Below are 18,174 nucleotides of genomic sequence, written 5' to 3'. Positions count from 1 at the left end.
GAGCGGAACGCAGGAGGGAGGTGAGGTAGCGGGGGAAGGCAGAAGCAGGTTGCCTTCCGGCGGCTGCGCTGGCCGGGGCAGGTCCGGCACGGTCCCGGGCTGGGCCGAGGGGGAGGTCCGGGAGCAGAAGGTGACCCGGAGCCAGCGCACGAAACGCCCCGGGGGTTCGGAACGCGGCCAGGAAGGCGGTGTCACTTTGCAGAGAGCCTTCGGGGGTCGGCCTCTGGCGGGACTCGGCTGGGCTCGGCTTGGGGACTCGTCACGGACAACGTGAAGGCAGCGCGCCCTTCCCGCTCCCCCGGTCAGCAAACTGCGCCGGCACCATCAGGAGACGTGTGCGAATCGCAAGATGAGGGAGTGGAGGTGAGCGTGTGCGCTGAGCCCTTACTCTGCATTGTGAAACTACTCCGAAACATGAAAGTCACGGGAGCTGGATAGTGATGTCTCCTCAAATAACCGGCAGCCATCTAGGAATGCTTTTGACGCTGCTGCACTTGGCTGTGCTTAAAAGGTCATAGTACTTAATATTTTCTATTGTTTCTGACCTAAATAGGTACTTTGCCCTGCCATCCTTCGTTCTTCAAGACTAGAAAAGCTGTTTGCACTTTGCTCACCAGTAGTCGATGCTCTGGATCTTATCTGAGAGTGAGTGTAAATTCTCTAATTTTCGTTATTCTGCTTTAATTTTTCCTGGAGAAATATATTATTTCCATGATAAATATTTTTAGTGTTTGTGGGCATGCATTTATACTGCATTGTTAAGACTTGATAATATTATTATTACAGATGTGACTGATTTAACTTGCAAAGCAATAACCTGAAAAATATTAACCTGATTTCCCATGAAGAAGAATGAAGTTTTGTGATTGAGTTATGTCAAAGGAACATGGTTAGCCTATCTCGTGTCATAAACATTTTATGCAATTTTATACAGCTTTAGAGACGGGAGGCAGAATGTTGAGAATTATGGGGAAATGTTCAGTGAATGCATTGAAGTCATCAAGTTTGTGCAATAAGGTAAGCTCTCCCCCAGTTTTGATACTTTTTCTGTGAGCAAGGGGAACACTTGTGTTATTCTGAGTAAGCTTTTTTTAATTGATGTGTTGGTTTTTGCTTGGTTTTTTTTTGTCTTTAACAGTTGGCCTCTGGACATTCCATACTTTCATTTAAAATGGGACTTCAGAATTGGGAATTGAATGTGTAAATTTTGTGTAAATTTTTTGACTGCTTAACTCTTGTTATTGTTGAATTATTTACACAAGTAATTAGATGTATTAAAAAAATTTTGTCTATTGAAAAATATTTTGATGTGGCCATAAATTTTTACTGATTATCCCAAATATTATTTGGATCAACTTTGGTTTAAACCTCAGTGTGGACATCAACTTCAAGCATCTGATTTTAAATAGATGTTTTTTTGACCTTATATAAATATCTAGCAACAATATCTGTTCTGGTAGATATTTTTTTTTAGTTTATTTTTCTACAGCTGCCAGAAATGTGGCTGCAAAATAGCTAATCATAACAATTAACATTCTCTATGATTCTTTTTTCTTTCAAGTACATGTATTTCAGAAATACAAGAATGAGAGTCATGGGTGTGACACAGCGAAACTGCAGTCTGAGAAACTACAGTTCTCCACCAGGTATAAGTTTATGTGGTTTTCTTTATAGTAAGGATTAATTTAAAAGTGAATAAAAATAAGAAATTCTTTCTATTTCTGTACACTTTCTGTTTCGTTGTATTCTTTTGGTCATTTTTAATAAAATTTAATGCATGAAACATAAATAGAGCACTTAGCTCAAGGACTGAAGAGTTTTGTGTTGCTGCTCTTTCTCAGTAGATTCACAGTATAAAGCCTTTAGAAAGCAATAATAAGCTAAGGTACATGTTATAAGAAGTCAGGTCAGTTGTGAAGTGTGCTGGGACCCCTCATTAAGGGTTCCTGTAAGATGCTACTCAGTCTGTCTCTGATGAGACAGATGATCTGTAGGTGGTAAAAGAATGTTGGCTTAAATATTGTTGAATTCTGTGTGGCCTATCAAGGATGAACTATACTACTTTTTCCCGAAACACAACTTCAATAGCTTGAAGAAGTGAATTTGGGTTAGTTTCATAAAAAAATTACCTTGACAATATATATTGTTATATTATATTGTTATAATATTGTTATAATATATTGTTATATTATAACAATAAAACTTATTTTATAGTTAAGCTGTGTGAGAAAGAATATATCTCGCAAGAAAATAGCTTTTAAAACTTCCCAGTCCCATATTTTCTCAACACGGGTCAGCTTGCCTTTTATCCCTGAGAATTATACTGTATAGCTTTAAGGCTTAAAGAAGAAATAACTTTTCAAATTAATTATCTAATCACCAGTTCAGATGAATGTCAGCATTACAGTTGTCTTGAACTGAGGTATGCTTCTGCAGAGTAAGATGATGATACTTTCCTGTGATGCCTTTTTTCTGTTCTTTCTAAGTTACAGCTGTTTTCTCAACCATTTCTCTTTTTTTTGAGATGTGGAGAGGTTTGTTTAAAATTAGGTTAATATCTTTAAAAATTTGAGGTGGTAGAGATTACAGATTTTCATGACTTGTGGCTCTGAATCTTTTTTTTAAATAAGGTTTTTAGAAGCTTTCTTAAATATGTTTCTATATTGGGTTCTGTCTGAAAAGTTTTGTTTTGTTTCTTTTTTTTTTTGTTTCCAGGAGATGTTAAGTCTCTGCATTCTGTCATTAATCCTCATATATCCAGGTACATCAAGCTAGTTTATTGTTGGGATGTAACTTCAGTCAGAACAGTTGATGTGATAAAGCATTGTAGGTTGTTGCCATGCCTGTCTGATGTGCATGTTTAATATAAAGTTAGTACTTGCTTACCTTTACCCTTGTGGCATTTTAATAGAGAGTGCCTGCTGGTGGCACAGAGGTCCTGTGTTGTCCCTTGCTTGCACCATCATAACCAAAACCAGACTGTTAAGGGAAGCTCCAAATCTGTGGTATTGCTGGGAGATGGAGAAGGGGGAAGGATGTCTTGGCAGCTAGAGGGCTGCGGGTGGGCAGGGCTCTGTGCTTTGTTTTCATGGCATGTTTCATGAGGGCAAGGCAATTAGGGGCTAAGCTGCCAAAGTGCCTTAGGGCTGAAGTTCCCTTGGAAGGGTAGTGTGTACCTGAGGGTGAGGTCAAGGCAGCATTAGTGGTGAACATGGGGCTGATCACAAGCTGTGCTGTGCAGAACAAGCAAAGCAGTTCTGGAAGCTACTGGCGAGGTACTTCAGGAAGGAAGAGTAGGCTGAACGGGATCAAGGACAGCTTCATGGGAACTTGGGTGCGCTATATTTGGGGTGTAAAGTGTATCTGTGCTATAGGTTGTTTAGAGCACCAGGTGTCAGGGATTAGGATGGACAAGAGAGAGGCGAGGCTGTTTCTGTTTGTTGGGAGGGCAGATGGGTGAGCATGATCCGAAGAGGGGGCCTTCCATGAACTGGAGCTTGGAAACCTGTTGCAACACTGTTCAGTACTGTTGATTTGAAGAAAATCCACCATATCAATACTTACATTTTTCAGTGTTAGAGTGTACACTATATCAGATATGCAGCAGAGAAACAATGCTATTAATCTGGTGTGCTGTTCTTAGGGAATATTAACTATACAAATAAGAATTATCACAGGCTTAAAAAATTACTGCACTAACCACACTGTTTTCACTTAATGCAGAATCCGAAACATTGGGATTATGGCCCACATTGATGCAGGCAAAACTACAACAACAGAGAGGATGCTGTATTATTCTGGATATATAAGAACACTTGGAGGTTAGAAATGCTCTTTGTATTTCAGTAGGTTTAAGAAATTTATAGTCAACAATTACATGCAGTACAGTTGCTGATGGAATATCTCATGTAGGAGGCAGTTGTTCCTAAGTTGTGCTGCAGTTTAATTGAATTTTAATGCATGTTCCTTTTTCCACTAAGGTAGTTTTGATTTCAGATATCATAGGTTGATATTTTTCTTTTACTTTCAGCATATTATGTTTTATTTAACATTTAATTACAGAATCTCCTTATTTTGCTGTTTGCTAATTGGCCATTCTGGTAAAGCAGTTTGTTGAGTTCTCTTTTGACCTGTGAAGAGGGCACAGTAAGAAAAAGTATTCATTTCTTTTGAAAGCCATGACACAGAAAGACTTCTTTGCTACAGCAAGTTTAATAGAATTCTTCAATATTGAAATGGTCACAGCAGCCTCTTTTTGTGTTTCATTTTGACATTTTAAGTTTTATACCCTGTTCTCAACTGTATATGACTGATGGAAGATGTTCAGCTTGTCAAGCAGTTGAACTTGGGATCCCACTAATTTAAAAATGTGAACTGCTTCTCTTGTTATTAAAAAGTAAGCAAAACCCAACCTCTTTCTTGGTGGTTTGTTTGTTTGTACTTTACTTTTGATTTAATTACCTTTTGATTACCAAATTTCAAAATGTCAGTCACATTCCATACAGTGAGTGCAGCCAGGTTTTTTAAAGTTGTAGTTTGTTCATGATTTTGGACTTTGTTTAGTTTTTAAGATGCTCATGGTGCTACTGGGATTAAGAACAACAAAAAGGTTGTTGAAATAGCTTGTCTTTTACTTGCAGGGCATTTATTCCTAGGAAAGGGAGCCTGGTAAATTACCCGGCATTGTAATGTTTCCAAAAGGCTAATTTTCTTAGCTTACACACACACACACACACATATATATTTATATATCTATATATATATGTAAAAGAGACTATTTCCACATCTCTCTTGACATCTGTATTCAAAGACAATTTCAGATTTTGAGTTGATTACCTACCCAGTCCTGGTTTCTGTTTGCAGATGTTGATGATGGAGACACAGTGACAGATTTTATGGCACAAGAGCGAGAACGTGGTATTACCATTCAGTCTGCTGCTGTTACATTTGACTGGAAGGACTACAGAATCAATCTGATTGACACCCCAGGTACTGTTCTTTAGTTGCACTCATGTTATTAAGGGAGAGAGGGTGAGGTGGAGTGTTGCAGAGTGTCTTTGTCTTAAATGTCATGCAAAATTTAATTGGTTTAATTGCATCAATAAAAACACCTATACTAAGCTCTGTTCAGCTTTGGATAATTATTACTTGCTGACTCCTAGCTTATATAAAGTGAGCTCAGATGTTTCCACATTAAATTGTTCTCAGTTCTAGGATTGCTTTATAATAATCTTGTTTATTTCAAAAACTGATAGATGTATTTCCCTGCAAGTAAAGAAAAAGTTGTTTTGACTTTATTTAAAAGAAAAAAGATGTTGTTTAAATGTGTAATGACCTATTGATGATTCCTGTTTCAATTATGATGGTATAAAAGGAAGATTGTTTTTTAGGCCATGTGGACTTTACAGTGGAAGTTGAGCGTTGTTTGAGAGTCCTAGATGGAGCAGTAGCGGTATTTGATGCTTCAGCTGGTGTTGAGGTAAAATCAGCTGTTATATTTTTTGTGTGTGTGTGTGCAGTCTGTCTGGTAAAGGGGAGAGATTTTCTCAAACCCTTTGTGTTTGATTAGTCTTTCAGTTCCCCAGGAAAGACGAAATTCTCGTGACCAATTCAGTCTCTCAGTGTTCTATTATGGGGACCCAAGAGTGCATATGACCCTTCAATGAACAATCCACTTGATCAGAGCATGGTTCAACTACCTTGTTCAGGGTCATATGCAAACAGAAAGACATCCTCCTAAGGGGTCCTTAATTGGTCTGTTGGTGCCTCAGGAAAGGTCCAGGGAGACATGCCAGCAGGTTAAGAGAGACCCTGGACCTTCACAGTGCAGTATGTTGTCTTCTGCTAGCAACTGTTAGCACCCTTAAAGGACTAAGACTTAACAGTTTATGGAATAGCACTCCTCATTAATGTAATTGAATTCTGTGACTGGTTAAGGTTTGAAGACTTCTGGTGGTAGCATTTGGTTGCAAAAGTGCCTTCAAAGCAATATGCTAACCAGCTCCAATCCTTAACCAAAGCTAGCTTGAGGTAGTCATTCATCATGGATGGAGTACGGTTCTTACCCAATAGATGTCGCTGTAGGAATGAAGACAAGTTCAGCCTGTTTTCTGATCCCAGAAGTTCCCAGGAGCCAACTTCTCTCCATTTTTAATTTACTTTAATACTATTTTTGTGTCTAGGTGGAGCTTCAGTGACTGTAGTCATGCGTCATGTTCAGTGGGGGTGGTCGTACCTTCTAGCTAGGTAATAGTAGTGTTACATCTAAGATCACCTTTAAGATGGAGGTGTATCTTTAAGAAATTAAAGATCTTAATTAAAGGTCTGTGATCTTGCCATGGTTCCTGGTTCTTATTTTTTTTTCCCTTGGTTGACAGCTGCTATGTGACTTACCAGCCACAAGGTACCACTGAGTTCCCCCTCTTGCAAGGATTTAAACAGAACCTGGACACAGTGTCTTCACTCTGCTCAGCATGTATTGTGTGGGAAGTCAGGCATGCTGACCCCATCCTATCTGGGGAATAGCAACTGCATCTCACCCTGTAGTTTCCACAGTTACAAATTCTCTTAGAGGGTGAATGTGCCTTCCCAGTTTTCTCTGATTTTACCTCCAGTCACTCGTCATTAAACACTCCTGCAGTGTTTAATGACTTTAATCAGGCAGAAATAGTGTACAGAGATTTTTCTCTGTATTATCTCTCTCAATGCTTTTATAAAAACTCAGCTTCAGGAAGCTGAGCATTTAATAAGTGTGATTATCATTAAAAGTTTGGAATGGTTTTGTTATTTTGTTGCTGTCTTTTACAACTGTTGATTGAGGTGGATGCTTCTGACTAGCTCCACAAATTGAATGAAATTAATCTAGGCCAATTTCTCATTTTCACATTTCATGTAGAAAACAGATAATTTTCAAGGAGGTTTTCTGCCTCCCCAGTGGCCTTTTTAACAGGGTGCAGAAAAGGTGGAGGCAAGCTAGAACTGGACTTTTTACAGCATGAGATGTTTAAGTAGTTCAGTCCTGTAGAAAAGTTACATGTGAAGTCCCTCTTGCATGGGACATAGGTTTTTCCTGGATGAGGGATGAATGAATTCTTAATCACTGTAAGTCACATTATTTAACTTCCTACTGGAAAACATGTAGGTGCCACTAAATATGAACCTGAACTGAGTAATAGCTTCCACCCTCAAAAACAAAGCAATTAGAACTTCTTGTTTTTTTCTAGAACTCTGTAGCAAATTCCTGCATTATTCCTTGTAGTGGCAAGAGTCTATTACTGAATCTGAACTATTTTTCTAAATACCTGCTTTAATTTTCAAATAAAAATACATATGATAAATGGCTCAGCAGTGCACAAATTACTGTTAAAACCACAGTACTTTTTAGTGCTGTATGTGTTGCCACAGAAATGCTTGCCTGTGTGTGCCTAAGTAATTTGGCAATAAAACATAAAGTCACTACATTACAGAGTTTTCCCCATATATGCCCCCCATAATGCTTAGTTTCTCTTCACATTCCCTTGCCACTATGCCTACATGCCTTTAGTGCAGAAAAGGAAATGACAACAGCTGAGAGACAAGATAAGATAAAGCTGCTTTTGGAGTTCATCTATTAAGCTAGATATGGGATTGTCACAATACACAGCACAGTTCCCTTCTCTACTCTCAACTCAGACCTTCAGTGGTATTGGGGAGCATGTAGTGCAACTGTTGACACTAATGTTTCCATTTTGTGTTTTGCTTTTAGGCACAAACTCTGACAGTCTGGAGACAAGCGGACAAACACCAGATTCCACGAATTTGCTTTTTAAACAAGATGGACAAAAACAGGGCAAGGTATTCAGGCAGTTATTTTAATAATTGTTAAGAAGCTCATAAGAGAATGTCTAGCATTTTCTGTTAAGCATAGAGCAACCCAATTATGTTAATACTGTATACTTCTTTGGTTATGGAAATGCATATTTTTGTATAATTGTAGGAGTAATTTTTGCAGTAAATAGGGAATGGTGAGCCTATCATACTAATATCATAAAGTTTTGTTTAACTTAGTGTCTTTTCTGTAGTTTTACATATGCTGTCGAGAGCATCAAACAAAAGTTGAAGACAAAACCCTTACTGTTACAGGTAAGCTTAGAAATTAAATGCTTGTTTCATTTCTTTTGAATGGAACTACTTTCTTAATTTTTTTGCATCTGTCTAAGACAAAGTCTCTGATTTGCAGTTGCCTATTGGGGAAGCCAAGACCTTCAGAGGACTGGTTGATGTTGTGACTAAGGAGCAAATAATTTGGAAACCCACTTCTGATGTGGATGATGGAAAAAATTTTGAGCGAAAACTGCTGCTGGAGACTGATGATCCAAACCTGTTCCAAGAAGTCCAGGATGCAAGAAATACCTTAATAGAACAAGTAAAGTTCTAAAGTAAATACATAATATATTTAAACTCATTACTCAGAGCAGTAGGAAAAGTAGGCTGAAAGAGACCTCTGGAGGCGTCTGGTTAAGTGATCAGCTTAAAGCATTAGGTCGACTTGTTCAGGCTTGTTCAGTTGAGTTTTCAAGTCCAAGGATGATGATTCTCTGTAGACAGCCTGTTCCAGTGCTTGATCATAATTTCTTTATGTCCAGTGGGATTTTACTGTGGTGCAAGCTTGAACTGCCAGGCTGGTGCTTTCCTTGTGTACCTCTGAGGAGAACCTGGTTCTGTTTTCCCTGAAGCAGGGCCACTACTGCTAGTTCAAATAGTAAGAAACAGTATTTGCATCCTGATCTAGCGTCTCCAATCCAGACAAACCCATCGCTCTGGGCCTCCAGCTGCGCTCCAGCCCCATTAGTGGTTTTGCAATTGAGTTCCTACAATTTGTCTGTCTCTTTTGTGCTGGGGAAGCTAAAAGCAGACAGTGTTTGTACTGTCTTAGATGCCAAAATATATTTGAAATGAAACGTGACAGATATGACTTGAAACCTGCAGGGTATCCATACTCTTCTGAAATGACAGCTAAAAGCTGGATGGGATGTTGCAGCCTGGTCAAAATGGCACTAAATGCTGTATTAGAAGCAGCTCAATCCAATTATAAATCGATCCTTTTTGTTGGAAGGGCTGCCTTCCACACAACTTTGAATAACATTGTGCAAGTGCAGAAACAGATTATGGTAGCTCTGTTTCCTTTGAAATTGGATAGATATATTTTATATTGCTCTGAGTTCAGTAGAACATATACACAATCTGGTTTTCAAACTTAGTAGGTTTTGAAATGGCAGTGTTAATACCCAGCCTTTTTTCTTAAGAAATGTGTTATCAGGTAGAAAGATTTGTAAGAACAGTGTTGGTTTTTTTCCCCTTTGTTTTCTGGGCCCTTCCTGAAGGAGGAAGGGGTGTACCAGAAGTGAGATAATTGAGATAACCCTGTATTTGTAAAACATTTTTTGAAATGCTTTCTATGCTGTTAATACTCCTTATCAAAACCCTGTAAACTGTAGCATTTTGAATACTGGCCATTTTGCACACGTTACTTTCACTTAATTAAATGAACTATTTCCTTTATCTCTCATGTTTTAACTGTTAACTTGATAAGACTTCTAATTGCTTATCAAGGGTTTATTTCAAAATTTGGCCAATTGGTGTGTAGCCAATAGAGAGGGCAAAGTGCTTTCCTGTGTTTGGGTGTCCTGAACCTGTGACAGTGCAGGGATGTATGTTAGATGTTTAAGGAGTTAAGTTACATGTCAAGCTAACTGGTACAATTTAAAAACAGAGACGTGTTCTTGGACCTACAAACCCTTGGCATGAAGAAGGCCAAAATGCCATGATGCTTGTCTGTTTCTTCTCGCTCAGTATCTGTTGGCTTGTAAAGGTTGCTTGCTGCTTACTTCAGACTTCCCTGGGTTTTTTTCCTCCATCCTTTCTTGAAGTCTTCATTTCCATAATTTTATATGATCTGAGTTTATAATTGCTGATGTCTTTAAAGGCTTTGTTTCTGCTCTGTTTAGCTATATATTCTAAGTAAGTTAGATATGTAACTTTTCTGTGAAACTGCTGTATGCCAAATAATAAAGAACTATTCTGTTGAAGGTTGCAGATCTGGATGATGAATTTGCTGAGCTGGTTCTAGGAGAAAATAGTGAAAATTTTGACTTAATACCAGCTGACAAGGTATTTTTTTACATTTACAAGTGTTTACTAGTTCTTGTTGCAAGGGTTTGGGTTATTCTTCCTTTGACACATGCAAATTATGATTTTGCAGATTTTTCAATAAAATGAGATCATACCATCTTACGCAGTAAATTAACAGTAGTGTGGATGTAGAACAATATATTCAGAGTTAGTAGGAATTTTATAAAGATATGCTATTTTAGGATTCTTAGGCATGCTAGGCTTTATTTTAAAAGTTGGGTACATTTATTTAGGAAGGTGGGGTTTTCTTTTTTTTGAAAGTTAGACTGCTACAAAAAGGTTTAGGGAAAGGTGAATGGAACTTTCAGGTAGACTCAGTGCAGTTTGTGACTGAGCTGCTGATTCTCACTAACAAAAATAGCATCTCAGCTACTTTGAAATGGTTGGATCTTTAGACACTGCATGTTGAAAGCAGTAAGTTACAACATACTGAATTCAAAGGATTGTTATAACAAGAACACCAGCAGATTTGTGTGAAATGTTTAGAAATCTTAAAACCAGTGTCTTCTGTTTTAGCATCTAAATGTTTGGGTTTATGGTTTGGAGCTTGCTAAAAGCAGTGAAAGGATTTTGGATGAGTGATGTTGTATTTACAAACATACTTTTTAGATTTTTGGAGATTGGTTAGCAGTATCTAATAGCTGGAGTGCAACTAAATTGTAGATCACGTAGTAACAGAAAATAACTGTTTTTTTGCAGCTGCAGTCTGCTATCCGCAGAATCACGCTAGCTCAGAAGGCTGTCCCTGTGCTCTGTGGCAGTGCGCTGAAGAACAAAGGGGTGCAGCCATTACTGGATGCTATTACTTTGTACCTGCCCGCACCTAATGAGCGTTCATATGAGTTTCTGTAAGTACAGGTAGAAAAGGAGATTCAGAAAAAAAGAAGGAAAGATAAGTAGGAAAGCACAAAAGGAGAAAATGAAATATATTAACAAAGCATTCATATTTTTAAAAAATATTTACTGTCTTTAGGTATTAAATAATAGTAGAGATGTGTGGACAGAAAAATACACTTGAGTACCGAACCTGCTTTGTTCAGTTCTACTGGAATTGGATGCATTTATCTCCAACTGTCAAACTTGCACTTTAGAGTTCTTTAGTCTTTTTTTAATCTGAGGACATTGTCATTTCACAAAAATGTGATCTAGTAATCCTGTTTAGTATTGTCTGAATCACATAACATCTTACATAACATATCCTATTGGAGGTGGAACTGCTTAGATTATTATTTTTTGGTACAAATTACAGTTTTTGAAAATCTGCCTCCACTAACATTGCAGTAAGAAGCATATCACCTCTTAAATGAGTGAAAGTTTAGGTAAAAGTGCATGTGAGCAGATTAATCCTACAAGTATGCTTTTTGTTGTGCTTTTTATTTTGCAGACAGTGGTACAAGGATGACCTGTGTGCCCTGGCATTCAAAGTTCTTCATGATAAATGTCGTGGACCACTAGTTTTTGTTCGCGTTTACTCAGGTTCACTGAAACCTCAGTCAGCTGTATATAATATTAACAAAAGTTGCACGTGAGTAAGATAGAGGTGTGGTTCTATGTAGTATTGGAATACCTGTTAAAGTCCTGAGTAACAGAGAATTTAATTTTCAGGGAGAGAATGAGCCGGCTGCTCCTGCCTTTTGCTGATCAGCAAATTGAAATACCATCACTAATGCCCGGCAACATTGCTCTCACTGTTGGGTTAAAACAGGTAATGAAGAATACGGATACTGTAAAGGAGCTTGTTTCACTAGTGTGCTTTCTACTTCTATGATATCATATCTCTAATGTTCTTGATTATGGTGACATATGTAAACTTGCTTTATTTGAAGTACATTTAGATGTACTTCCTCCTAAAATTAAATACCACAATCTACAAATATCAATAATTGACCTGGAAACTGCAGTGCTGATTGGAAAGGACTGATACACAAAAAAGGTGTATTTTGTTAGGGTTGGGCTCGTATTAATACTGTAACTCTTAAAATACAGTGTAATATCACAAAGAGACCTCCTGTGGGGAAGGGGAATGTTGGTCTGAATCAGTTACCCAAAAGGAACAGTTTCAAGTTCAAATAAATGTGTTTTGTGCTTGCTTCATGAATCTCATTTACATAGATTTTCTAAAATGTAACCAGCTTTAGCATACATTTTGAATTTGGGGTTGGTTTTTTTTTCACATCACTTCCTTTGTTGATCTCTAGAGTGCCACTGGAGATACCATAGTGTCATCAAAGGCTTCAGCTGTTGCTGCAGCACGCCGAGCTGGAAGGGATGCTGGGGAAAAGAAGAGGTCTGGTAGTGGTGTAGACAGTCTTCTGCTGGCAGGTGTTGAGATCCCTGAGCCTGTCTTCTTCTGTACCATTGAACCGCCTTCAATGGCCAGACAACAAGGTACAATGCAGCCACCTAACTGGATGACTTAACAGACTTAACAGCCCATTGATCTAGTATGGTTCTTTCTGGTGTTTTTTATACTGAGGGTATACTTCAGATCATGATTGTCCATATCCTTTGCTATAACTGCATCAAGCAGTAGTGGTACTACTACTTTTCTAGTTTTTGTGTCTAGAAAAGTAGTAGTTCTTCATTTAGAAATAGAAGGATACTTATTCTGAGTTTTGCTGCAGTTACAGTGGTGGGCTGTACATAGTGTCTCGAGTACAAATAGCCTTAAAATGTGGGGTTTTTTTCAGCTGGCACTCTGAGTTTTACTCTATAAAGTCTTTGTATACCAAGAATTCTCTGTGTCTAGTTAGGGTTCATCTTTGCATCCTTACAGTCCTGTAATCTTACTGTTTTCTCAACAGTAGATGGCTTGGTGATATGACTCTTTTTGGAAATACCCTTTAAATTCTGTATCTTTGTTCTAACAAAGCTGAGCTTGTTTGGGGGTGAAGAGGAGGAGGGGAAGTACCAGTGTACTGTTACAGAATGGAGTGAGGTAGAAAACAGATTTGGAGCAACATGTCTGCAGGCTGAGCCACTGGGTTATAAGGTGTTACTGAGTTTGTAGTGTTTGGATGTTTTAGTTTGCTTTTGTTTGTTTACTTCTGTGGCTTTTCCCCCCAAAGACTGTAAGGTATGATGGATGCAGTCTTGGCTCTTGATTCATCATTCTGCTGCTTTCCTCAACAGTTAAGATAATGGGGAATCAGAAAAAAACCCAAAACTATGTATAAAAAGTGATTTATATTTTCATTTGGGCCATTTCATGTTATCTTGAAGTACATAGGTAAATCATGTAACAGTTGACATTTCTCTTATCAGTTACTTACTGGCTTCATTAATAATTTGTTGGTTCCAGTCTGTCTTCATAGAAACACAAAATATCACTCTGAAAATAGCATGTATAATAATTAAATTCAAGCACTTTTTAGCACAGTTAATCTGTGGGATAAAATCAGAAGTTGCTGGTTACTTGTAATTTGACCTGAATTTTTTTGTCAAAATCTATGCTCCTCAAGGATTCTTTTGCTTGTTTTGAGGAAAGTGATATTTAGGCACTAACTCTGATCTTCAGATTACTGAATTTGCTTCAGATAAAATGTTTGATATTTCTGTACAGACTTGGATAATGCATTGAGCTGCCTTCAGCGTGAAGATCCCAGTTTAAAAGTGAAGCCAGATCCTGACACAGGACAAGTAAGATGAATCTTCTATTGCTCATCTTATAACATTATTTTAGAACATTAAGACCACAGTTTAGTTAGTTCATTTGCATATTGATGTGTTCTTGATTAAAAAGAACTCCCTGAATGTTCCTATGATATGTGTATGAAACTAAAATAGAGTCTTTGTCACTTGTGCTTTACAGAACAGAGGAAGTCAGCCCATGCTCTGCATGTTTTTGACAATTCTGTATTTAAAAAGGTTTGAATTACATAGTCTTTAAGGTTAGGTAAGATTATCTTTTTTATGATGAGCACAGTACTGGTAACAACACTCTCACTTAAACGGTGTTTATGTTAGATGACTTAGAGCCATAATACTTCAAATTCTAAGGGTCCTTAGAATTTGAAGTATTATGGCCATTTGAATTAGAAGCATTTTTCAGAGACAATTTGAAGCATGCAAGTCATTGCTTAAAGAATTTGTATTAAAACCTGAATTTTGCATGTTTTTCCACTTCCCTCTTAATTATCTTCTCACCAGACTATCCTCTGTGGCATGGGAGAGCTACACATAGAAATTATTCATGACCGAATCAAACGTGAATATGGAATTGAGACTTACTTGGGACCGCTTCAAATAGCATACCGAGAAACCATCTTAAATGCTGCCCAAGCTACAGGTAAAATGAGTGAATGCAAGGCACATCTTGTTTCTGGTTGTGTAGCTTGATTTACTTTAAATGATATATGAGTAGCTTTCAGATGAATTTTATGTATTATTTTTTTCCTCCCCCTGCAGATATATTGGACAAAACAGTAGGTGATAAACGACACTGTGTAACTGCTGAGATAGAGGTGAGGCCCACGTCAGGAGAAGGGGCAGCAACAAAACCCATCATCAGCTATGCTGAGAATGTCAGTGAAGTACTGCCCAAAGAACTCCAAGGAGCTATAGAAAATGGAATCACAAATTCATGCATTCAAGGTAAAGGAAATGTTATGCCAGCTATACTGGTCTAATATTTTTGTAAGAATCCATTTTCTGGAAGGAAAAACTGCTTGGTAGCTTGAAAAAAAGATAGTACATAAATGTACAACTAATGTATATGTAAGGTACAAAGGAAAATTACAAAAACTACAAAAAATTCTACTACAAAAATTGCCAAATGTCTTTTTCTCTTTGCCTGGAATGGAAATCAGTTTGCCTTTGGTTTGCTTTCAAGGTTGTTGTCTTCTCAGTCACTCAACAGTGAGCTTGGAGTTCTTTTGGTTTATTTTTTTAATGTGGTGTAAGAGATAAGACATTTACTTCATGACATCATGTAAACCATAGTGATAAAACAGAAATGGTTTCATAGGCCAACATGTATTACACTTCTATTACGGTTACAATACTAATGCATTTTTTTAATTTTCAAATATGCTAAATCCATGAGTTTTCAGCAAAAAGCCTTACGTAATTGGAAAGTGTGTTTTCTAAAGGATTAAAGTGCCCTTGAATAAATTAAAAGTGTCCCTGACTTTTAATTAAAAATAGGAAGTCTTATGTAACTTGTGGACAAAAATAACTTGTGGACAGTAATATCAGTAGGTTGTGGATTAACAAAGGAGATTTTAAGAACCAGCATGAAGTGATTTTTCATATTTGTTCTGTGGAACTCGAAAGCATCTCCTGTCTTTGGCTGTAGAATGTCTTAACCATGTGCTTTCTTTACACTTCTTGAAGAAACTTCAGAACTGTGCTGTCTCCAGCCTAAAATTGATGTCATTAAGTGCTTTAAAAAAATAAAAATACCTGGCCATGTTCTTCATTAAAAAAAGGTAGTGTTTCTTTTCTCAGATGTGTTTCAAGCCTCATATGTAGTCTAAGACAGTTTGGTCTAGTTGAGAGTCCTGGGTTGGAGGTAATCTGCCTTAGGACACTAGTTTATGGAATTGAATTACCCCTAGAGTTTTGGTTATGTGTTAGTATCAGGCATTGCAGAAAATACAGAAAATATTCTGTCTTCTGGTTAAACAAAAGTTTTTCCTGCTTTCTCAAATGATGTCTTGTAAAAGAGACTTGTTTTAGAAAGTATAATGTATTTAAAAATAACTTTTTGGTAATGGTTGTCTGGATGAGTATATATCAGGAGGTTCTGAAAATTATCTGTGCTTTTGGTAGAGAGAGTTAAGAAAGTATGAGGCTGCATTCCTTTGTCTCTTTTGGTAAAGTTAGGCAATGACAAAACCTCTAAATCAGGAACATGACCAGTAGCCACACCCCTGGGAGAGGACAGGAAAGGAAAGAGCAAAGAGGAAAGTGAGAAACTTCCAGTTAATTCTGAAAAATTTTTGCACATGTCCTAATGTTCTGAAAACAAATGAGCTTGTTTGTTTTTTTTCCCATTTATCTCTTCTTCATGGCCCTACCCAGGACCTCTGCTTGGATTCCCAGTTCAAGATATAGATGTGACAGTGCAATCACTGACAGTGCACCCAGACACCTCGCACACAATGGTATCAGCCTGTGTCTCCCGTTGCTTGCAAAAGGTACAGTGAAACTGTAAGCTTCTCTGAACACAGTAGCGTGATCTACTGCTGGGAGAATACATGTGTATCAATATCTGGTCACTTTTCCTCTTTGCATGCTCTCCTAATGCCCTTGCTGGGGAATTTACAGCTTTTGCAAGTAGAGAGTTTGAGTCAGCTTCAGTGATACAAGTACTTATGTCAATTTTATTTAAAAAAGCCCATAGAGTACATCATCATAACTTCCTTCCTTTCCACATAGGCTTTAAAAAAAGCTGGTATACAAATACTGGAGCCCCTGATGAACCTAGAAATCACAGTAAGTGAAGATCATCTCAGTGCAGCACTTGCTGATCTTGCACAGCGGAGAGGTAATATTCAGGAAATCCTGTCTCGTCAAGACAACAGAGTTGTGGTTGCTGCTGTTCCACTAGCAGAAATGATGGTATGTGATTACCTTACCAATGATAAAACTGATCTTTTTTATATGCTTTAACATATTTGGCTTCAGTTTACTTTTCCTTAGTTATGGATAAGTAAATTTAGAATGGATTTTTTAAATTGTATTTTAATTATTGAAGGTCAGAAGGAAGTGTCCTCAAATTGAGTAGCTGTTTCTTATGCCAAATTCAGATTGCTAAACCAGCATGTATTCAGCTGTAAGCTAGAGAACTAGTAAATACTACTAAAACAGGTTTTATGGAGAACAGTTTTTAAAAAAGATTATTATTGACTCATGCATGTGTTGCAATTCTAATACAGTAATATTGGAAAGTTAACTTACTAGTACACTGCAGTGTACTTCTGACACTCTTTTTTTTCTCTCTCTGTGGTCTAAGCAGCTTCCTGTGCTAACTTATCTTGCCCTTATCCTAACCTGAGTGACGTGCGTTCTCCATTTTGTCCAGGGCTACTCAACAGTTTTGCGTTCTCTAACGTCGGGCTCAGCCACCTTCACATTGGAGCTTGCCAGTTATCAAGCCCTGAGCAGTCAAGAGCAAAGTGCACTTCTTCAGAGGAAGATGGGGTTGGTGTGATCTTTTCTCTCTAGGAACAGTGTTTTCTGTCCTCTTGCTAAATATTTTCGTATGTACACCAGTGTGTTCGTCTGGGACCAACTGGTGATGGCAAATAATGAGTTAGCAGCTATATGAACAGACTGCTTTTAGCTGTCCAGGGAGGAAGGTTCAAGAGACTCTGCTCTGCTGCCATAACCTTATGATTGCAAAGCAGCAATGCAACCACAAATTGCTGCTCTGCAAATTCTTATCTTGCGGACATTTGTAATGAGAAGTGATGCAAATTGTCTTCACAGAAATGAGCACTAAGTCCACCTTAATGTGCCACTGGACTATTTTCCTGATCTAGTAAATAAAATTTGTGGAAGTTTTGTTTATCACTGTTTATAACTTCACAGTTTTGGCACTCTGTATTTTGTTTTCAGCTGTACAAAGGATATGGTTAATAAGCACTTTACATTGTACAACTTAGAGGTATTACTTCTACCGGTAGAAACCAGTTTTGAACCAGAGTTCAAGACTGGGTGTAATTTTTACCTGAGTTTATCAAGTAAGAAATGGATACTTCTGCAAATCAAGTAAGATATATGTAAAAAAGAAAAATACAAGAAAGGCAGTTTTTCCAGATCAAATTCCTACCTACCACCCTGCAGTATGTTAAGAACAGATTTGTTTGTTTGTTTACCTTTTGGAATTAGTAAACTAAGCTGTAATTGTTCTGATTTGCTATGGGTTGCAATTATCTGGTTACCTAGAAAAGGGGCAAGTGATACTTTGAAATAAAAAAATAGTTTGCTCCAAATTTAAATAATGTCTTAGCTTTATTTTCTTCAACCTTAGAGTGTACGGAATTAGTAACTCTATGG

The 18,174-nt window shown here is 37.6% G+C and overlaps 1 protein-coding gene across 1 annotated transcript; it reads left to right on the top strand.

The window, feature by feature from the left end:
* The first annotated feature begins 61 nt into the window (after window positions 1–61).
* GFM2 (GTP dependent ribosome recycling factor mitochondrial 2) lies at window positions 62–18,110 on the top strand. Its single transcript, XM_054651760.2, has 22 exons — window positions 62–363; window positions 554–645; window positions 935–1,017; window positions 1,562–1,646; window positions 2,716–2,761; window positions 3,724–3,821; window positions 4,864–4,989; window positions 5,391–5,479; window positions 7,745–7,833; window positions 8,061–8,121; window positions 8,219–8,404; window positions 10,069–10,149; window positions 10,870–11,018; window positions 11,555–11,695; window positions 11,776–11,875; window positions 12,369–12,558; window positions 13,733–13,809; window positions 14,320–14,458; window positions 14,578–14,763; window positions 16,195–16,310; window positions 16,552–16,734; window positions 17,198–18,110. Exons 2-22 carry the CDS (start codon window positions 624–626, stop codon window positions 17,324–17,326), a joined length of 2,376 nt encoding a protein of 791 aa, XP_054507735.2. The 5' UTR covers window positions 62–363; window positions 554–623; the 3' UTR covers window positions 17,327–18,110.
* The last annotated feature ends 64 nt before the right edge of the window (window positions 18,111–18,174 follow it).

This window comes from Agelaius phoeniceus, chromosome Z, assembly GCF_051311805.1.
Source record: "Agelaius phoeniceus isolate bAgePho1 chromosome Z, bAgePho1.hap1, whole genome shotgun sequence".
Taxonomy (NCBI): domain Eukaryota; kingdom Metazoa; phylum Chordata; class Aves; order Passeriformes; family Icteridae; genus Agelaius; species Agelaius phoeniceus.
The sequence above is the reverse complement of the archived record's forward strand: the minus strand, read 5'-3'. Positions and strand labels throughout refer to the sequence as shown.